The 22,500-nt window shown below is 39.8% G+C and overlaps 1 protein-coding gene across 1 annotated transcript in view; it reads left to right on the top strand.

Annotated features, from left to right (window-relative positions):
- The window catches only part of LOC111224485 (voltage-dependent calcium channel subunit alpha-2/delta-1-like), a 90,268-nt gene that overhangs the window by 59,023 nt on the left and 8,745 nt on the right, over positions 1-22,500 (top strand). The window contains exons 11-34 of the mRNA XM_022748983.1: positions 3,552-3,710; positions 4,294-4,398; positions 4,493-4,571; positions 4,946-4,995; positions 5,162-5,251; positions 5,895-5,957; positions 6,661-6,744; positions 6,849-6,923; positions 7,506-7,577; positions 7,705-7,776; positions 7,873-7,934; positions 8,363-8,439; positions 12,407-12,467; positions 12,621-12,727; positions 14,613-14,697; positions 14,782-14,844; positions 15,743-15,858; positions 15,952-16,023; positions 16,413-16,480; positions 16,578-16,616; positions 16,718-16,789; positions 19,596-19,745; positions 20,858-20,910; positions 21,419-21,474. Coding sequence (XP_022604704.1) covers positions 3,552-3,710; positions 4,294-4,398; positions 4,493-4,571; positions 4,946-4,995; positions 5,162-5,251; positions 5,895-5,957; positions 6,661-6,744; positions 6,849-6,923; positions 7,506-7,577; positions 7,705-7,776; positions 7,873-7,934; positions 8,363-8,439; positions 12,407-12,467; positions 12,621-12,727; positions 14,613-14,697; positions 14,782-14,844; positions 15,743-15,858; positions 15,952-16,023; positions 16,413-16,480; positions 16,578-16,616; positions 16,718-16,789; positions 19,596-19,745; positions 20,858-20,910; positions 21,419-21,474 — 1,930 coding nt within the window. The remainder of the gene's footprint in view (positions 1-3,551; positions 3,711-4,293; positions 4,399-4,492; positions 4,572-4,945; positions 4,996-5,161; positions 5,252-5,894; positions 5,958-6,660; positions 6,745-6,848; positions 6,924-7,505; positions 7,578-7,704; positions 7,777-7,872; positions 7,935-8,362; positions 8,440-12,406; positions 12,468-12,620; positions 12,728-14,612; positions 14,698-14,781; positions 14,845-15,742; positions 15,859-15,951; positions 16,024-16,412; positions 16,481-16,577; positions 16,617-16,717; positions 16,790-19,595; positions 19,746-20,857; positions 20,911-21,418; positions 21,475-22,500) is intronic.

The raw sequence follows: 22,500 nt of genomic DNA, 5'->3' as shown, positions 1-22,500 counted from the left end.
TTGATTTTGAGCCTTTCAGAAATGGTGCTGGCATCCTCCTCTTCATGCTGTTGCTGAGCAACCATGAAACTCTGTTGCTATCTGTCATTTAGTGAAAGTAGCTTAAGCTATCTAATTTCGTTAGCTAGCTAAAGAACACTTGCAATGCTCTAATGCAATTACATATTCTCTGGTGATGCAAAGTGAAGGGAGGTAATCGCCACCAAACTGTCCTTTCAGTCCCTTGTTTACACTGAATGTAACAGGAGAAGGTTCGTCACTGTTTTTATCTGACTGGACAAGGGCACATTGAAAGTAATCAAAAAGAGGTGACTGCTAACAAAATGTCATCTTGCCCTCTTGCTTTGTCACATTTTTCATTTTCTCTGATAAATACAATTAAACAAGAACACAAGGACACTGTGATTGAACCACATAGCTGTTAAAAGGACGTGTCATTTGGCCAATAACTGAAAACAATGACATGCTGTGAGGAGGAAGGCAGACACACCAGAGCAGGACATGTCAAAGGGCCTGATAAATAAAGATTGAAATCCCAATAAGACTTGATGTGTTTATGATATTTTATTGTGAATATTTGTGTCTCACCTTGTCCACCAAATGCTGAAGTCAGCCTCCAAAATATATGAAAAGAAAGACTTAAAAAAAATGGTCAAATATACTAACTCGCTTTCTTTCGAGAGTTAGATGAGAAGATTAAAACCACTCTAATAACATGTTAACACGCTTTAGAGGTGCAGGTACAGTAGTAAGATATGCTTGGGCAGAGCCAGGCTAGCTGTTTCCCCCCTTTTTCAGTCTTTGGGTTAAGCTAAGCTAAGCTAAGCGTACAAGAGTGGTGTCAATCTTCTTAGCTAACTCTTGACAAGAAAGCAAATGTTTCCCAGAATTTCAGACTATTTCTTTAAGCTGCTGTCTTGCTGTCTAACCGTATTTTTCCATTTTCACTGTCTTGCTTTCTGTTCATTTTATCTCATTATGGGCTCCACACGTAAAAGCGAAATGTCACAAACCTGAATTAGCATTTTTGGCACTGGGTACATTATGTACTTGGATGTTTCTAAAATCTCCTTGATCCTTATTTGCTTCCTCTTTGTCCTTCTTCCACTCTCTCCTAATGGGGGGAAATATAAATTACTTTTTCAGTCTTCTTTCCAAATGAACCATTAATTACATTTTCTTTCACTTCCCTTAATAAAGCAGTGGTTTATGTTTTTGTTTGGAGCTTTCAAATCAGCTAAGTGAAAGGGCTTTTGAAGTTAATGAAACCAGGCAGCAGTGTAATAAGTATATTGATGGCATCCGACTCAGTTTGTAGACCGTCCAGGAGCATTTTGAAGCTTTTTGAAGGTACAGTCTGTTACAGCCTTTCATAATAAAACTGTAATTAAAGCGACTGGGTCTGCTCACAGCTCTGATGTACGTGTGTGTAGCTGTTCTTTCATTTCTGACTTATTCAGTCACCAAGCCAATGAGTTTTTTTTTGTGTTTTTAGAGTTGCACTGTTTTCCCATGAAGTAGATATTTGTATTTCAGTTGGAGTCTGCTGTGACTACACCGAGGTGTCTCACTCACAAACACGCGTAGCATTAACCAGAGAAACTAACAAGAATCTCCACAATCAATAGTGGATTACTGTCATTACCAGAACTTGTATACATTATAAAACTTGGGTTGGGTTGATTTCTAGGAAGCTCCTTGGGGAAAAAGTCTGTTATTCGGTACTGGTTTTAAAGAAAATGGAGTCTATATTCTAAGACAGTTGCTTGAGTTAAGGTAGTTGTCTTGAGTTATAAGCATTTATTGAGTTTTACATCAATTTCTTTAAAGAAAACTGCTACATCTCATTTCATAGAAAAACCGATCATTTAAATCCGTATTTTTCATTCATCATTGACAATTTATATTTGTTTAATAACAAGCTTGTTTGTAGACAAACTCATATTTTTGGAAATTTTTGGGTCTTCAGTTGGCCTGTTCTCCACATTCAATATAATTTATTTGCAAACTTTGAGTCTGGATACATATCTGTGTTTGCAAGGATGTTTAAAGTGTTGTTATTGTTATGACAATTACAACAACATGTATATATATAGTACATTCCCACATACAGAATGCTGCTCTGCTGAGCTTTTATTGCCATGTCTGTGATATTTTAAGATGTGTATTATGAGTTAGATGAAGTTCTGGGCTTCACTGTGGTTTATATCAGTGTCTGTGGAGGCGTGCTTCTGTTTCGAGGACGAATGTCTTGGCAGCTATTTGCCCTGAAATTTCCGCCAACATGTTGAATAGTTGGAAAGACACATTGTGAGCTGCAGCATCCTTTGGCGTTGTGAAAAAATAAACCCAAGTAGATGGAGAAAAATAGCTCTTGGGAACAAGTTCTGTTAGATTTAGTCTTTTCCTTCGAGATCCGGGTTTTTGTATGAATCTCACAACATACATTTTTCTCTTCAGGCACAATTCACCAGTTTGATCTCTTTACTCTGCTTGGCATATGTTGCAGTGATCTCTGAAATATTTCTTCTTGAACTAGTTAAAAAAATTAGCTTTTATTTTATGACTGATGTGCCCATAAACACTCACTATTGCTTTGACAACTCTCTTAAAAGTGGTGATTATCTTTTAAAAGTTCATGTATATTGTCAGTCAGCTCAATATGACTTCCATTTTTAGCTGCCTGCGTCAATTTACTGTAGACAGTGCAAAGTTTTTCAGGTACATTTCTATATAAATAAGAGGGGTGTCATCAAGGCTTGTGCACATGTCTAAAAGTGTGTGTTTTGTGTGTGTGTTTTGAACATGATGATAATTGGAGGGGTACAGTCATGGCCAAAACAGATGTTAGGTATTAATGAGCCACATCCCAGTCCTCCATAGATGGGCTGTTTGTGTGTGTGTGTGTGTGTGTGTGTGTGTGTGTGTGTGTGTGTGTGTGTGTGTGTGTGTGTGTGTGTGTGTGTGTGTGTGTGTGTGTGTGTGTGTATATGTATGTTTATTTATATCTGTGTGTGTGCACATGAATGGATTGGGTTCCATCTGTTCCTCCACTCCAACTATTCACTAATATTAATCTAAACACACTTAACATGTAGAGCTTTGTAAATGTAGTTACACTAATATCTGTCTCTTTGGCATAATCTCATCATAATCAAGCTTTTTTTTGTTTTGTTTTGTTTTTTACCTCCTTATGCCACTGTTTTCACATCCCTACCTGCTCTCCTGCCTATCCTTCCTTCTGCTCCTATAGATCCCTTCGGTCTGTGCAGATTTGATTAAAACTGATTTCATTTCACACATGACAAATTTTTACAAGGCCAAGAAGTGAAAGATCTATTTCTTTTATAACATTTGTCAATAATTATTTTCTTTTTATAATGGAATCATTTAATCTCTCTTAACATATCTTATTTAAAGTACATCCTATATGTTTAAGGGACACTGCATGACTCTGCAACGAAGGGAAAACAGGCCACATATTTAACTGAAAATATGTGCAAGTGCCTTCCCACCACTTCCCATCATCCCTCCTTCCCTCTTCCCTCCAGTTCAATGAAAAGGCCACACATGCAGCCTGTTTTAAGAACCTGGTGCAGGCCAACGTCCGCAACAAGAAGATTCTGAAAGAAGCCGTAGAGAACATCCTTGCTAAGGGTATCACCAACTACAAAGGCGGCTTCGAGCTGGCCTTCGAGCAGCTCGCACAGGTAAGGTGTCAGCGTAGGAGAGCGTGGTGGAATATTTCTGTGGTATCTGTGTCTGGCTAACATAAGGGACGTAGGAGAGTGTGTGTGTGTGTGTGTGTGTGTGTGTGTGTGTGTGTGTGTGTGTGTGTGTGTGGGTGTGTGTGTGTGTGTGCGTGTGTGTGTCGTTTGTGGATGGGAGGGGGGTGATGTAGAGGACGTCGCTGTCAATCTGTTGTCCCCTGAAATATGCAGTGCGACACTTCTTAACTGAAATCTACTTAACACTTCTGTTCATTTAATTTATCATTTTCATTCAATTATGAAAATAATGATGGAACTTGGACACACTGACAACTCAGTCCCAGTGGTGTTCCCATGAAGAGTGAGTATGTGTCGACCTCTTCTGGTTCTTTCGGACATTGCAGTTTTTTGGGTTTTTTTTTTTTTGTACCAGAGCAAGATCTCATGCTTCCCTTGCCATCTGCTTATGTTAGCCTTGGATTCTTTTAGCAACCACTTCTTCAGCATGTCCCTGTAACAAAAAGATTGTGTCGTTATTCACTTTCATTAGTTAAACAGATCTGTATGCGTGTGTGTCCCCCAGGTGAATGTGTCAAGGGCTAACTGTAACAAGATTATCATGCTCTTCACTGACGGAGGAGAAGAAAGGGCAGAGGAGATCTTTGAAAAATATAACCCAAAGCAAGCGGTAGGACTGTAAACACAATGTTCACAGAGGAGACTGCAGGAGTCTTTGCTTTTCATCATATTCATTTTTCTTCCCCGTTTTCTTCCCCTCACAGGTGCGCATCTTCACATTTTCAGTAGGTCAACACAACTACGACAAGGAACCAATACAGTGGATGGCCTGCGCTAATAAGGGTACGAGGTGGCATTAGAGCTCCGTTATTCTTACGTTTCTTATTCCCAAATCTCTTGTGTATGTGTGTGTTCTTCTGTAGGCTGAAGTGAAAAATATTTACTTTACTAAATGGGCTAAAACTGCTACACAGTGGCCCTTTAAATTCTCAAAGTTTGTTTTAGTCGGCCTTTAGTCAAGTGAGAGGTGGGAAGGTTTTGCTTTTTAGTGCAACTGCATTAAGTCAGGTTATTCTTACCAAAAAAACATATTGTTAGCTTTCAGACGACAATTGAATACTGGCCTCTTGCTCAATATGTTTATAATCAGGTCTTCTTATCTGGTTATTTGAGTTCATTTGAGCGGTTCTTAAAATAAACTTATTTCTCTGTCTCAGGCTATTACTATGAGATCCCATCTATAGGTGCCATTAGACTCAACACTCAGGTAAACACATTCACTCAAAAGGACACATTCATTTAAACCATGTATCCCTGCTACTGTGCTTGTCGTTCTCGCTGGCTCACTTAACCAGACGTGTAGTGCGCCCTCTTGTGGTTGAATGGCTGCTGTGCAGGTTGAAAATTTTTTTTTTTTTTTTTTTTTTTTGAAGGAGTACCTGGATGTTTTGGGCAGGCCTATGGTTAAGGCTGACAGAAAGGCCAAGCAGGTTCAGTGGACCAACGTCTATTTGGATGCACTGGTATGTTATATGCATTTCACACAAGTTTAAGTGAAGAAAGAGGCAACTTTGAGACAAGTGTGTGGGGAGGGGGGGAGTTGTGAACATGGGATTTGTAGTCACATGTAAAGCTTCGCAAGAACAAGATGAAATCTGTTTTCTGTCAGATGAAGAATTTCTCGTTCAGTCATGCCAAACATTTGCTGTTCGCCATCCTGGTAAACTCAACTTCAACTCTTCTCCAGTGTTGTTTGTGAAAGGACAGATTAACGTCATTTCATAAAGGCTGCGTGGATCCATTTTTTTGTGGCGCTTAAGCTTCTGTCAAGATTTACTTTTAGGCAAGAGTATAGATAAGAACGCAGACTGGTAAACTGAGCCAAATGGTTTGCATATTGCACTCAGTTTACTGATAAGATGCTGTCAACTGTTGTGACTGTACTGACCCCATCAGCACCAGAAATGTCTCTGCCTTTTGTTAAGGGAAACTTCTTATGTCTAAGCTGTAGCTCTCGGTGATACTCACAGTAAATCGCACAAAATAAGATAACGTACAGCCTAAGTAAGTCCTCTGTGAATTTAGGCCATGGGAAATAAATCTGACATGACTGAACTACTTAAATACTTAATGTATTTTCAATTTGTTGTGTGTTTGATCTTCCAGGAGCTTGGCCTGGTGATCACTGGAACTCTGCCCGTCTTCAACAAGACCAACACAGGCTCAAAGGTTGGCTTTTGTATTCTCATTTTATGTAGATCCTAATTTACTAAATTATTTTGTTGACATAGCTGTTGTAAATTGCACCTTTTTATATTTTATAAACATCCATCTTATTTACAGTTGATTTACTTATTAAATTGACTGTGTCTCACACTTTGACCCCAAGGAAGAATTTTAAGTCCGCAGTTTCATGACACACCATAATGTGTACCAGACCAAAAAATAAACATACAACATGAATACTCCCATTTATCGTCTCATCCTTTACTTTTATCCTCTGCTTTCTTGTGGCTCTTCTTTATATCCTCTGTTGACGCTGAGGTCCCTCAAAGCTCTCCCACGTGCCTCCACAGGAAGAGAATCTAGGATGTCATGCAGCAGAAATCAAAATGAGATCAAACCTGCAGATCAGAGAGACAAATGATCCAGTAGCTAAGTGCTTCAAGATGAGCTTACATGTCTACCTCGAAGGGTTCGGGGTTTACCTCCATTATGACTGAAAACGAGGCTGGAAATGCCTTGTCAGTGAGTCATGGCGGCCTGTAAGGCTTTTGGGAATGAGACTGACCAGATTTCTGTTGCACTCCATTTCCTTGAAATCATTCAGAATGCACAGAGGGACTTGACTCATCCAGAAAGAACAACAGGACTCATACATGGGTCTTACACTGACTCTTTCTTTCTCTCTTTTTCTCATGTTTTCTCTCAGAAATCGCAAAACCAGCTCATTTTGGGGGTTATGGCTATTGATGTCTCCCTGGAAGATATCAAGAGACTCACACCTCGGTTTACTGTAAGAGCAATGAACCTGTGCACAGTCTACAGTAGATGTCATATTTTGTACCTGGGTTCCTTCCTTTCACAGATATCTCCTTCTTTATTTCCTCTTTCCTGTAGTTTGGACCAAATGGTTACTACTTTGCCATTGACCCCAACGGTTATGTGCTGCTTCACCCTAACCTCCAGCCTCTGGTAGGCCAAATGTCTCACGTATGATTTAGAACGGCCAGACATTACCTTTTTCCAGGGACCGTTCTGTCACTTTTGTCGCTCCAAAGTTTCTCGCTTCTTTGCTAAAATGCATTAGGTGCACATTAATTCAGCCTACAGGAGTTTTAGCAACCCACTGTTACATGTTACAAAATGCACCTTGATCAAATATGACAATTTAAACATCAGTGTGTTTCACTTGGCTGACATTTCAGTTCCTGTTTTTTTTTTGTTTGTTTGTTTTTTTGTTTTTTGTTTTTTTTTTTTTACAAATAATTCGATCATATGGCTCCAGGATGTTTGTTGAAACATTGCAATATGTTTCCCATTGACCTTTTAGATATCCACTCTTCTTGTAAATTACACACACATTGATCACAGATGATCACAACATTCAAAAGTCAAGAGTTAACAGTTTAGTCTATAATTTGTTCCCTCTTCAAGGTTGCAAAATTTCTATTTTTGAAAACAGACGATCAGGAACCGCTGCTCGTTGCTTATTTTTCTCCTTTGTAGTCAAATGATAAATTATAGTACTGACTAATTGCTTGCATTTCCATGTAGACTGCCAAGTTTCATGAACCTGTAACGCTGGACTTCCTGGATGCAGAGATAGAGAATGAGATCAAAGTGGAGGTTTGGAAAATCAGTTAATCTAACTTCTATGATTCTATGAGCTCACGTCAGAATCAATAGTTCTGTAATTTCTCATGACAGTATGATTAATTATTCTTAAAATTTTTTCTTTTAAATCGGTCAACAGATGCGAAAAAAAATGATCGACGGAGGAACAGGAAATTACACAATAAATACACTGGTGAAATCCCAAGATGAGGTAATTTTATATTGCATGGTTAATTAGTTCATGTCAGTAATTAGTACATCTGCTTATAAATGTACATGTTTACTGACCAAACTGTTGCCTTCAAAGCGCTACATTGACCAAGGTCAGAGAGCGTACACGTATGCACCAGTAAAGGGGACAGATTACAGGTAAATATCATATGTTGAATATGTCCTGAAGTGATTTGTAAAGTGCTTTTTTACCAAACTAAATCCAGAAACAGGAACTCCACATGCTTTGCACTGGCACACTTAATGCTAAATCTTCCTCATAATTGCATAAAATCATTTTCTTGAGAGTCGGGGGCGGGGGTGGGTACAATGATTTCATTAGGTGTTCTTGCATGTGAATTGTTTGGTTGAGCAAGATAGAGTGCCTGCAGATACATTCTCAGACAATGAAATGCGTACTTTGTTCAAAAATGCAGTGAAACAAAATCACAAAGTAGAAGCAGAACAGAAGCTTAAAAGTCGTAGTGTACATAGCATGAAAAGTTCAGCGCAAAAAATAAGCTAAAGCTAAAAATAAAAATAGATTTTGCTATGAGATTTCTGTGTGTGTGTCTCTCCTCTCTCAGCCTGGCCCTGGTCCTTCCTGAGTACAGTATGCACTACATCCGGGCCACAATCGGTGACACAATCACCCAGGCAAAATGTAAGTTCCACCTTAAATCAGTTCAGCCTCTTGTGCCATTCTTAGTTTTTCCACTCTCTACCATTTCCCTTCCACTTCTGAAGTCGGTAGATAAATAGTGCTGGGTGGAGAGTGACTGCTAACGCTGTCCAGTAACTGCTCTCCATGTAAGGCTGAGAAATGCCTGTGCCTCAGCTTATGGTTCCTATCCATCATTCACAGCACCCCACACACACACACACACACACACACACACACACACACGCACATGCACATACACACCCACATATATCTACACCACCCCTGCATGCCCTCGCCTCTTTTGTCGCTATGGTAACACACACCCTCAGTTGTGGTGCCGTTATAAGTTTTTGTCGCCAGACAGCGGGACGAGCGGCTCCAGTGTCCCCTTTCACACATACAGTACTCATCAATTCATTTAGAGCTAAGTGCCTCATTCCGTGTGTGTGTGTGTGTGTGTGTGTGTGTGTGTGTGTGTGTGTGTGTGTGTCTACAAGTGGGAATCTGTGTGTGTGTGTGTGTTCATGCTCTGGCCTACCGAATGGATACGCTGGATCAGAGGCTCCATATGTGTAGCGCTGTCGTCTCATGTCTCTGTTGAGCCCTGTCTGTTCCCACTAGTAAAAGATGTCATTGACTCATAGTGTTACTCAAAGGACAGTTTTATAGTGTGTGTGTAAGTGTGTGTGTTTTCACTGCAGTTAAGATGGAGCCATCCCTGGTTAAGGTCTGTCTGTCTGTCCATCTGCACTCTATAGCCGAAACAGGGCTTCAAAGGACATTTGTCAATTAGTGGATGCACAGTTACTTAAAGTTTTCCATTTATTACATAAACTTTACATTAATACCAACTACTTTTTGTAGCAAATTATACATTTTCAGACTAATTTCCCACCTTATAAGCAACCATCGACTGCTCTTTATATCAGAATGCTGTAAAAATCAGTCGGCAGGGGCTTGAAGCTTTCCTGACCATGGTTCTCCATCAGTGAACATTGCAGTAGTTTCATTAAGTGCATTTGTGAGCAGAGTGAAAACTATATTTGGTGGCACTCTCAAAGTTGTTCCTGCAGCTGAGATTTTGTTTCACAGCTGGATCCAAACATTAAAAGAGCGTCCTTGAACACACTAACAGCAGAGTAAATAAGTAGATTTACTAAAGGTAACAAAATGTGTCATGAATCTCAAGCAAGTGTCAAATCCCTGCGAGTGAAATTAATTGAATGAAATCTAAAACTCAATATATGCCTCTAAAATACTGTAAAGTAAGAGCAGTGAAGTGTAACAGAAACAAATTGGTTAAAACGTGAACCCATCAGTGTGGTTATGTACACACTTTCATGAAAAATCAAAGTGACATTTCAGTGTGTTTCTTTGAGTAAAACACCCACTCTTATTTGTTTCTGCTTCTCCAGAGGACATTTTATTCATTTACATGAATTCTCTGGAAAGTCACTCTAATCATAACCATAACTATACTGTGTAAACCAAACTTCAACATGAAGCTAAAATCATTTTTCAAGTTCCCACAATGTGGCTGTATTGACAGTTTTTTGTCCACACATTATTAATACATACACATACACACTCGTGTCACCCTAAATTACTGAAAATACCCCTCGTATCTTCCTTTGGCTCCTTACTTCAACTTCAAGTTGAATTAAGCAACCTTCTTTCCTTTCGTGCTCTCTTTTCCAATTCCCCGTTTCCTCTCCTCATCTGTTTTTCCTCCTCCCTCCTCCCGTTCTCCTGCCCTCCTCAACTCTTGACCATTCCTGGTGTGTTGGACCCCCTGCAGCATTTTTGGGCAAGTATTCTCCTCCTGTGCTTTACCTCTTAACCCGTGTCGTCTTCTTACTCTCACACCACCGTCAGACTTTGGATGTAACTTCACCTCTAACTTGGTTCATCAAATGTGTTGTTAGACTCACAAACACTGAGGCATTTTGTTCTCATTATCTGTTTTTCTTCCTTTGATGGCTTCTGATAAATAATGACAATTCTGTTGCACTGAATCAAGCCGGCGTCTGCTCTCTGAAGCATCGCTTCGCATGCAAGGGGTGCCCACACAGCGCGTTGCAGACGGCGTGTGTATGTCTGTGTGCGCATGTATGTATTTAACCCCCACCTGTTCCAGTGGCCCTCAGATGTGGTTTTGGCACTAACCCACTGTAGCAGGAACAACAGAGGACAGGATGTTTGCATTATTTAAAGGTGAAGCCATAAAGGAGAAAGCTGTGAGTCTGCACCCAAAACATGAGTCGATGCTTTTCTTTGTTTTCTTTAGTTTTCTCTTCTTTTTTTTGACTCACTTTGAGTTTTACAGCCTTGTTAAATAACTCCTAATGAAAGACAGGCTCCTTCTTAAGACACTAACTTTCATCTCCTCTGCTTGTCCTTCTGTGTGCTTTGTCATCATTTTCATCTTGTTTGTGGCCATTGAAGCTGAAATCTTCACAGAACATTGTTAAGCTCTGTGGTTTATCTGAAACTGTATCTTGACTCATGTCTGTTTTATACTTCTTCAGACAGCAAATATAAATGTCAATTAGAAAACATATCATGTCCCAATTCCCATTTCTATTTGTAATGCATTTGTTAAGTCATCGCGAGTTCTTGTCTTGCATGTTTCTGTGTGTGAGATTGATTCATGTTGAAATCCATCATTTTGGATGGATTGAAGCTGCATGTCGTGGATATTTTACTGACTCAAAATATTCACATAACTTGCAGGAATGTCATCATCGGTGTAAAAAGGCGTGCAAGACTGCAGGAAATATATGCAGTCGTCACTCCCCAAATCTCCCTGCTATCCATCATTACTAGATACTTTGTTGGATTAGTAAGTGGTGACCGAATATCAAAGGAAAACCACATGGGGGCAATTATTTCCCAATCGTGAACACCAAAGAGGACAAGGAGTAGCCCATGTCGTCATGAGAAATTTTGCTGTACTGTATAATCAACTGTCGACGCAGTGCGCTTTGGAGAATGTCAAAGGAACGTGAAGGTTATGAGCTGTGGTTAATATTCCTTGGCTCATTCTGATGCAAATACATCAGTGAAGTGCAGTAAGTCCAGGGATTTACTGTATCACCAAAAGAATGCTAATACTAATGCTAAGAACACATCTAAATCATCACTTTAAACACTTCTGACCACATTTTAAGCCTTTCTTTGTGTTCTCCATCAGCACTGTCTCCATTTACATCCAAAGGCCTAAAACCTTTTGTTTGGAATGCAATATTTCTATTCAGGACTCGCTCTGTGAATAAAATATTGTGTCACCTTTGACCCTTGTGGTTTTACCCTGTCTTTTTTTCCCTTTCTTTTCCCTCTCGTCTTTAACCTCCCTGGGGGCTGATTCTCTTGTTCGCTCACTTTCTCTCTGCTGGGATTTTTTCCACTCCAGGGAAAAATGGCAAGTATTTTTTTCCTTTATTTCATCTCCCTCCTGTTCTTGAGCCTTGTCGGTCCTTTACCCAGCATGTCTGGCCAAGTCTATTCTGGTCCTTATTATTTTTACCTGATTTGTGCAAGACCGAGTTCTATTTCTATGCGGTGTAAAACTCTCCACGACTTTAGCTTCAGTTAGTCCATTTTTATGAGTTTGGTTTTTAATTTATTTATTTTATCTTTGTGAGTACCAACCCCTCGCTTTATAAAGCTACCTTGCAATTTATCTAAATATCTTGAACTTCTTTGTTGTTGTTTTAAGGAGGGATGTGGAAATGTTGAATATATGGAGCAATGGCGCTGATATTGTTTTTGCTCAGTCCTGCCTGGAGATGAAATCTCATTTCAGGTTTTGGTCCCTGTAGGAGTTTTCTTTTACTGTTGCACTGTTCAATATTCAACAGGTGGAGCAAGTCTCATCTGTTTACAATGATTCTCTCAGCTTAATATTGACTGTCTAATATTGACCTGTGTGAGAGGGAAACTCATAATACTTTGTACCTTTCACCAGTTTCTGAAAGCCTGCTCGCAGACAAGTTTGATGAATATGGCTATACATTTATCGCACCGAGGTGAGATGGCATGTGGTTTATTCGGATTACATTTTTCAAACGATTTGAAAAAGATGTTTGTTTGTTTTTTTTTACATGTGACATGACGATGGCAAATTTCAATCCATGTGGTTCTTACATTAGTTCACTTTAAATTTCTTTTGTTTCCCATAGGGTGTACTGTAAGGACTTGAAGCCACCTGACAAGAATAAGAACAACACTGAGTTCCTCATGGAGTTCAACAATTACATTGACACAAAGACTCCAAACAACCCCATGTGTGAGTATTAAAACCTCTTTCCACCTTACATGCTCCTGCTGCCATCAGCTGTGACATTTTCCTTGAGAATCAAATACTGGATCTTCATGTACTCTACAACACTCTTGGACCTCATTCTCACTATAGACTCCTATTTACATCTCAAAGAGCTGCTAAGACTCACAGTATTTGGTATTGTATGAATATGTGAATGAATCTCAGCCATCTGGCCTGGCATTAGGGTGTGCATTGAACATTTAATGGAGGAGCGCCAACCGAAACCTATTCCCAGAGGTCTCTCTTTCCAGTGAAATACAGGTCTGGCTGGATGGTTTGGTGTGCATGACCAGGCAAAGCTTTGTAATGTGGAACCCCTGAGTTCGTGTTACCCATTTGATGCTAACTCTAAAAGTCTGACCATCACACGCCTGAGTGCACATGTGTGAGGTACGTCGGCTTAGATGTGACACACCCGTGCTCGCGCGCACACACAATATTCACCAGTAATATTCCTTCCACACCCCACCTATAGCCGCTCGACCTCATCCAATTACTGTGTGTTTGTGAGAAAGAGCAGGACACGTCAAGCCAAGAGCGCGAGCGGAGCAATAAAACACAAATCAGGGCCCAGTTGACCTTCTCCCAAACATCTGACCAACGCATTAACATCCTTGCCATTTCTTGCATTCGCTCATTGATATGCATCACTCACTTTTTTTTGCCTATTGAGTGAAACAAAAGGTCCCGAAATATTTATTAAAGTGCTCCTTTATTGTGTCCTACAGTATAATTTGATGGTTTGCATTTAAGAACTTCAAACATCTCCACATGATCAATCCAATAAAACTTTTCACCCAATTGAAATATTTCTTTCACCATTATTACCTGCTAGTTTAATGGAGTCCATAGGGAGCGCCGAGGGAGAAAGAGAGGAGTATGGCCCATGTGGACTATTGGCAGCTCGAGTATCGTTACACGCTTTACTTGGTTAAGCCACTGCAGTGGCGAAGAAGTTGAAGTACATTAGGAATTCCTGGGCTGCCTTCAATAAAGGATCCCTAATGAAAACCATTGAACAAGGAGGGAAGGTGGGGTAGGGGGGAAATAAAGTGTTACACCAGCTGTTTTCTCTGATGTGTGTGGTGTGTCATAAAGGTTGGAGGAGGTGGTGGGGGCGTATCGACGAGCCTCGATGTTAATGGACTGAAGCGGGTCGTCAGAGGGTTCAAAGAGGCGGACACGGCCCAAAAAATGGGCGAGCGGCTTTTATCGCCTGTTATGTTTGTCATGTGGTCTTGTCGGATGTCTCGGAAAATAATTTGTTACACCTATATCAACCCACCATCTACACCTTGGCAGCATCAGGCACATTTATGTAATTTTTTTTTTTTTGCAAAATTAAATGCATATTTCATTGCTTCAGTTTCATTGTTAGACTGTGTCTGTTTCTGTTTTGTTTCACAGGACAGTTCTGAGATATAACCTTTTCTTCACAGACTTGCCTTCTTTTTAAAAAGGAAAAAAAATGATTGGTTCTTTTTTGCTCTGTTTGCTCATATTTGGACCTTTCAGGGGCTTGAAAATTTCGCCATTGATCAACTGAAGCTTATTCCCATTTGAAACTACATTTGAAATTCATTATGGATGCCTAAAATGTGATGTAAATGTTTTTTTTGTTACCTTTCCTTCCCTCTCTTTTTTCTCAGATTATTACATTACTATTTTGTTCTGTGTTGTCTTATATTTTCTGGCGGATGTTTATCAGACCTTTCAGGCTAATAAAAGAGCTGATGTCTGACTGATCAAAGACCAAGCATTTAAACACTCCCTCACAGCAGAAACACAAATGCTTCTGAAAGATAACAAGTTGAAAGTGATTGACAGTGATACTGTTTTTGCTGTGAAGGTAATGTGGAGCTGGTGAACCGGTTGCTCCTAGATGCTGGCATCACCTCGGATCTAATTAAGCTTTGGAAGCAAAACGAGTTGCAGTAAGTGAAGCACCGAATATTTTTCATGATCCAGCAAAATTGATGTCAAATGTGGTTTATAGCTTTATCTTATCTGCTCGTCAGGTTTGGTGTCATGGCTAGATTTGTTGCCACTGATGGGGGAATCACACGGGTCTACCCCAAGAGGTACGTGTCAAATGATTGGACAGGGGGGTCGATTTAGGAGCATGGGAAGGAGAAAATATTAGATAATCCCAAAATAGTAGGAATAATGATGTGGTCTGCCAAGAAATATGCATCTTACACAAGGAATGTGAAATTTTAAACATTTATCCATCCATCAACTGCTGTTTGTTGGTGTCTGGGTCACAGGGGTATAGGTTATGATTTTGAAAGTATGGCAGGAATAAAAGATCACAGGTTTAAGAGAAGTTTTTGAGTTTTAATAGATATTGTAGATGTCAAGGGAGCATTTGGCAACAATGACGAATTAACCTTGGGAGCAACAAGATGTAAGATTTTTATATTTGCAGTTAAAAGCATGAAGTTAGGCCTGCACTAACAGCTTACAAGCAATGTTCAATTTCAGACCATTTACCAAGAACATCTTGAGAGGTGAAGATGTAAGTATCTAGCCTATATAATCTGCAGAAAAATGTACTTCAGCATCATATTCACAACAGATATGGCCAAGCGGAAGTTTGTATATGGAAAGCACATAGGACCCAATATAGATCCCTGTGGTACAATCAGAGATGACATTTTTGTAAATGAATGTGTTCCCATATAAAAATTACCTGCACCACTGAAATATAGTTGCAAATGGATTCAAAGTAATGTCACAGTTCATTCATGGGGGGACCAAAATTAGCAGCAATCACCAGGTTGTTAACTTGCTCAGGGGCCCCGATATGGTTTGACTGCAACATGTCTCTCAAGTATGAGTGAAAAAACAAGGTGGAAATGGGTCTGTAGTTGGTAAAGGTATCCACAGTAAGATGTGGTATGGTTTCTCAGAAAATGGGCTGATAATTGCATCATTTGTGTGTGTATGTGTGTTGTTTTGTATAAATGCATTTGACAGTGCTGGACTGTACTGGAAAGAAGAAGCAGAGACGTATGAGTCAAGTTTCTATAAGAGAAGTTTAGACAATGATCTGTACATCTTCACCCCAACACCCTACCCCAAAAAAGAGAACAGTGAGTAACAGCCACCATATTGAGTCTGTATGTTTGTTTTATTTATGTAAACTCACATTATATACTGGGATTCCGTTGTCCTTCTTCTTGCAGCAAGTGATGACTCAGTCCTAGTGAGCAGAGCAGTAAACCTCAATATTGATGGTATCATACTTAAACCAGCTGGTGAGGACACACACACACACACACACACACACACACACACATCCAAAGAGAAAGAGGGGAGTGTATTTTAACATTTATACTCATCATTTCTCAAATTGAATCGCTCACTCTGCCACTTACACATAAACACACACACACACACACTTGCAACCCTATAGCTGTAAACCTATTCATGCCTCTGTTTGTTCTGACACACAAGTCTGCTACTCCTCGTTTGTCTGTTTCCCCCCTCCCTCTGACACATGCACACAAACACACACAAACCACACATCAGGTTGTCTAGTCTCCTCTGATCCTCGGCCAAGTTTGCATTTTCGAAGTTCAAAGAGTAAAGTTGACATAGAGGTCCAACATGATCTAGGATGTCTGGCTTTTGTGTTTTATCCCAGTGGTCGGCGTGTTGTTGGACAAAAGTGACTGGATGGCGAGATTCATCAACACCACACAGAGGGTGAATGTGAGTATATTCTGTCTGCACGACACGTATGTGCATGGACACACGTTTGATCCAGACTGTGGCTTTCATCACTCTATCCGCTCTACTGTGTTTCCAGTGCAATGATGAAATCTGTGGCTGTCAGAGAGAAGATGAGGTAAGAGGTTTAATTGAATATCTTTTACGTTTTCAGCTGTTATTTATGGATAAGAATCATGAGAATGCAACAGCGGTTTAATCGTCTCTATGTGATTCCAGTACGTAGACTGTGTCATTCTGGATGACGGGGGCTTCCTAGTGATGTCCAATCGAGATAAATATAACGATCAGGTAGGCCGCTGCATTTTACTCTCATTCACAAAACTATATCTCAAGATGATGTGATTCTACGTTGTCACAAAAATTTATAAAACATCACTAGTGCACATTACATTTCAGTACCATTTTCTAACGAAACACCTTTCAGAAAGGGTTAATAGGTTTAGCATTATCAATCTAATAAATAATTAACTTAGGGTTTATAGAGCAGGTTAAAGTAATAAATAAGGACAAATGTTTGGTAATCCATTGCCTGATGTAAATCCTTTCAATTGGTTAATAACGCAGTGCCATTGTTGGATTATCCATTATTATGCTTGTGAGTCTCTCACTTTCTAATAATCCATCAGGTCAGCAGTTATAAATCTTAATAAGTAATTAATAAAGGATATCAAGTCTGAAGTTGTTAGTGTCAACACGTTTTTTAAAATTTGGTTTTGGTTCAAATCATCGGCAGCCCTTTTCTAAAAAATAGTGTTCAATTTTTCACACAACCTGGCAACCCAAAAGATGCTGTCATTGATGACTCATATGGATCTATAAGCATAAGTCAATGGTTTATTAACTATTAACAAGATGATGTTTGCAACTTCTTTACAAAGGTTGCTTCATTAGAAAGTTAGATAGATTGTTTAGAGGAGAGCAGACATGGTCATTTTCTAGAGATTTTGACATTAGGGATTAATTATCTCCATAATTCATAGAAAGATGTTCCTCGAGAGCATTCTGTGGTTCCTAGATTCATATTTTAGGACATTTTATGACAATATAATGATTGAATTATTCTGTGTAAATATTGTGGAATATAACATAGATAAAATGTTTTTGACAGGAAAAAAATGAACTCAAGGTTTACTCACTAGCTTTTTTCAGAGCTTTCATCCGCATCTCACAGTCTTCATCAGCAGAAGAGGGTTGCCAGTTGTTATCACTTCCCAGACTAGGAGGGGTCAAGCCTATATATGACCACCTGTTGTCATGTGACCATGATCACAACTGAACAAAGCCCGTACATGAAATGCAATTGAAAGTGAGTGTGAAAGTGAGTCAAACTTCGGTTGTTGACTCGACTTAAAAATCTTTGTTCTTCCTCAAACTACTGAAAATAAAATGTCACACTTTGTTCAGTATGAAGCACTCACCTCACTGATCATATGGCGCTTATATAGTTTGGATTACTGCCCTGAAACCAACTTTAAATTCTTCATATTCTAAATGAGACCCACTTCATCCTTTAATGTTCAAACTTGAAGCAATACTTCACTGTGATCAACCTTAACAAAAAATAAACTAATGAAGCCTCTCAAACACGATTGAATGATCTTTCCACTGCCGGATACGTGTGCAAACACATACAGTATACAGTAAGCACACTCATTTCATCTCACTCCTTGTTGCCCTATCCTAAACGCTAAGAGCGGGCCCCTGCTGTCGTCTGAGTAAATGTTTTTTCATGCGGCCTCGGCCCCTTCCTAATCAGGGCTGGGTGTGCGCTGGATAAATCAGTCGCCCTCTGAAGTTTGGCAGCAGCACTAAAACCCAGGGACCTGAGGCCTTGTTTGGAAAAGGCCGTGTGCCCTCAATCATATTTCTTACAGGAGCGAAGTTGCTCTCCCTCTGTAAGCTTCTCGCTTTCTCTCCCTCTTTATGTCTTTCTCTCTCTGGCTCGTTCCTTTTCTTTCTCCACATCCCTCAGGGAGTCTGCAGCCAACAGGGTTGTGACTGTTACTTCATTATTTGTGTTATTGCAAAGGGGAAGGGGAGAAGGCTTCCTTTACCTTATAGATTGGAAGATTTATACATTCTTTGGCTGTTGGACTGAAGAGGAATGGATATGTGGAGGAGGGCTTGTTAACGCTGACCTTACAAAGTGCATGGAAAGGGATAGTTTGTATTTCCTCATGCACACACACATACACACACACACACACACAGACATATTCAAGCACATGCACAGCTCCACATCTCTCAGCACAAACACGCATAGATGACTACTACTAATTTTACATAATCCCTTTTGGATACACAAGTACTTAAACACTCCCGTGCACACGGTCATGTCACACCTCTGAGATGCCGAGACAAACTACTTCCTCTAAGTAGAAATTTATAGTTGCCTGGTGGACTGTGTTAATCAGATTAAAGTGAAGTCAATCATCCTGGTTTGAGGGAGATTTACTGTGTGTGTGTGTCTATAAATTTACTGTGAACATTTTCTGCACATGTTTACACATTCTTGGCTTTTTCGTGCACGTGTTTTACATAGATTTAACTACTGCAAGCCCAAAGTATAAAAATGTTTAAGCACTCTGTAAATGAGAAATATTGAGGAAATCCTCAGTCACTGACACAATGTGCATTTTAAAGGTTCAAACATTTCTCAGTGGACCCTTGTTACTGAAATGGTTTCCCCTATGAAGTGAGGTCACACGCTGGTCGTCAGGTGTACTAATGGATGAAGGGTTGGTGTACATTAGTGTGTGTTTTAAAAGGGACTGTTTTTTAATGAAGTCTTATATGGTTATCTGTGTAGGGATCCTTGCCTGTATTTGACTGAAAAAACGATATATATATAGTTAGTTTCTGCTTTCATCGTGGGTCAACTTATAAAGTTTTACTCCTCTGTGTTAAAGTTTAGTGGACATCAAATCACTTTTAGCAGCTTGTGAGCATTTTCGCAGACGGAAACTAAAGGTTTCAGTGCTTTTGGCCGTCTTTAAAATATTTTCTGAAAGGGAGGCCAAGCAGTTAATTTTTTGCCTGTAGCCTTTCTTTTTACATTTTCTACTTCTTTCTACATTCTCCCTCCTACCATTAGATCGGACGCTTCTTTGGTCTTATCGACCCTGCCCTCATGAGAAGCCTGAACGACTCCCTGTTCACCTTTAAGCAGACCTTCGACTACCAGTCGCTCTGCGACCCCAAGAGAGAGAGCAAGGCGGCTGCAGGCCTGCGATCCGTCTATGTGGTGAGTTACATAAGCCAGAGATTATACACACACAACCTACCACACACACACTTAAGCACCCCATATGTGCACACCCCACACTTACATGTTCACACATTTTGATATCCATACGTTTACTAATTTCCCTGCATGAGCATACAGACAGATGCAAGTACACATGCAGCCATTTTTACTAATAACTGCTTCCTCACACACCCATGCAAATACACAAACCGTCACTCACCAGGGACCCATAAATCTGTGTAGAGCAGATGAGAAGGGAAGCAGAGGGTATGCTGAAAGTGTTAGAGCGAGAGTTGCAGTAACAGTAACAGGATTAGGTGGTCTGGCGTGCTTGGCTAACACACACAAGTGATGTAGTAAGGGGCACTGTTTTTCATCACTTACGAAACACAACTTGCAGTGAAATGATGCCGATTGTTGGCAGATATTACTCCAGAACTGATGAATTCGTCTTGGATCCTGAGGGGTACACATTTACTGGTAACACTAGGTAGAGGTAATAAGCTGATACAGAAGAAAGGGTTAAGGGTTAGAGTTGGGCAAAAAAACATCCTCCTCACTATCAGACAAATTTCCACATAATTTCCCATCTCGGACCATAAATGTGGACAACATGCTTGAGTGGCCAAGGTGAGATGAAAGCTTTCACGTACCTTCTGATCAAAGCAGCTGTCAACAACCAGTGATGCCTCTAACACGGTTAGTTAAGACTCCTTGATGACTCAACACACCGTCAACTGAAGAGAAAGCAGCGCTGATTGACCTAAACAAGGCCCTCGCATGCTAAGCTTAATCAAAGCAACATGTTGGGCCTTTTATTTAAACCGTGTGCTACTTTGTTTTCTCACTGGCTCTTTGTTTACATATTTATGCTCGCATCTGTTGAGGAGGATTTGTGCTCTAATTTCCTCTGAGAGAGAGGAAAATAAAATCTCCGGCTGGACCTTTTGGTCTTTGTGCCTGGCAAAACTGAACGGTCTGCCGCCACTGTAAACACAAGCAGGATGTTCAAGTTGGATCAACCAGCTTAAAATCATTTGTTATACATTTCATTATAGACGTAATTTTGTCCTCTTCTGATTCATTTTCATGTTGTTTGCCCCTCTCAGCCCACAATCGCAGATATTTTGAATTTAGGATGGTGGGCGACAGCTGCAGCCTGGTGAGTCTTTTTTTTCTTTTCTTAACCTTTTCCAATATGGTTGGCATTAGTGTCATCCCATTTTTTCTTTCAAATGATTAATAACAAAATGACACAGTATAAAACCAGAAATGTAATTGCTTAACTTCAGATCCTAATGGAAAGCAGGCAAGGATTTGCTCCTCCAGGATGGATGTATAGCATCTGTTTAATAGTTGAATTATTCCCAAGACAGTCAACATTCCGCAAAATCTTCTCTTGATTTATGCTCTGTCTCTATGTCCTGATGTCATTAACAGCTTGTTTTACAATATGTCCAATAAAATGGATTTTCTGGTCACACACACACAATGTAGCCATATTTAGAGTTAAGTCATAGCATACAATAAGACATTTTAATGAAATACTGTGTGGACTTCAGCATGTTGTGAAGTTTTGATTCGCATTAGCATTTACACAGATGATTTACTCCAAGTTATGTTCCATGAATCCAGACTTCTCATCCTTGGGGTTTGTTTTTTGCTCTTAGGTCAATACTGCAACAGATACTGGTCAGCATCACATTCCCTAATTTCCTGGATGCAGGTGAGAACCCAGAGAAAAGATTTTACATTGCTTTTTTTTTTTTTTGCAACACATCACACCACAGAAGTGGCCTTATTATAGAAATGAAATGGTAATAGATGTTCAATTTTAGTTACTTACTTTAGTTACAAGGCCTTAAAAGGTATTCAACACACGGTTCACCACACACCAAGAAAACGTAGTGAGTCACAATAAATACACTTGATCACTGACTCATCTTGAGAGGAATTCATGTGGGCAAATGGGAGAACAGTGAGTTGTGCCTGTGTTTGTTACTTTATGTGAATGCAAATGTGCTTTTAAAAAATTACAGATGACCAACAGATGTAAAAGACACTTGTTAAAGCACCTTTTCACCTGAATTCTCTCAAAACCCAGACAAAACCAAAACTATCTGCAGAGATATCGTCGAGAATAAATCAGAAAATTGTAGTCAACCAGCCTTTCAGTGGTGTCTGAGCAGGAGGAGCAATTCAGTAAGAGCCAGGCTTAAGCACCATAGAGTCTGAAGAGGCTGCAAAATGGAAATCCAATATGCTCTTGTGCATCTGGATGTACAGTAGGAGTGAGACAGTCAGCTGATTTTGGCACAGATGCATCATTTTTTTAAATAGTTATTTTGTACCGCTACAGATGTACGGGCCTGACGGACAAAGATTTTTTTTAAAGCTGTTCTGCTCAGTATGAGCTCAAATGACAATGTGAAAGGCGTCAGTGTAAGTGACAAGTCTCCAGAGACTTTTAGGCTGAATCTTCCCTTCTGTTCTACTGAGCTTTTTAGTGTCTTGCAGCTCATTGTTTTGGCTTTGGTTATGTTCCCCAGTGTTACAGTGTTAGTTCACTCTCACAGCGCTTAGCAAGCAAGTTTCCAAAAAAGGAAAAAAAGGAAAGTCTCATAAACTCACTGTAATATTTGCTTACCACTAAACAGCAGAGCATATAGCAGGTGAAGAGTCACATGTTTCCCTCAGGAGGCAGAGGAGATATATACATATATATATATACACACACATATATATATATATA

This window comes from Seriola dumerili, unplaced genomic scaffold (assembly GCF_002260705.1).
Source record: "Seriola dumerili isolate Sdu_G_001 unplaced genomic scaffold, Sdu_1.0 BDQW01000138.1, whole genome shotgun sequence".
Classification (NCBI taxonomy): Eukaryota; Metazoa; Chordata; class Actinopteri; order Carangiformes; family Carangidae; genus Seriola; species Seriola dumerili.
Note: the sequence above shows the minus strand (reverse complement) of the source record. Positions and strands in the feature narration are given on the sequence as shown.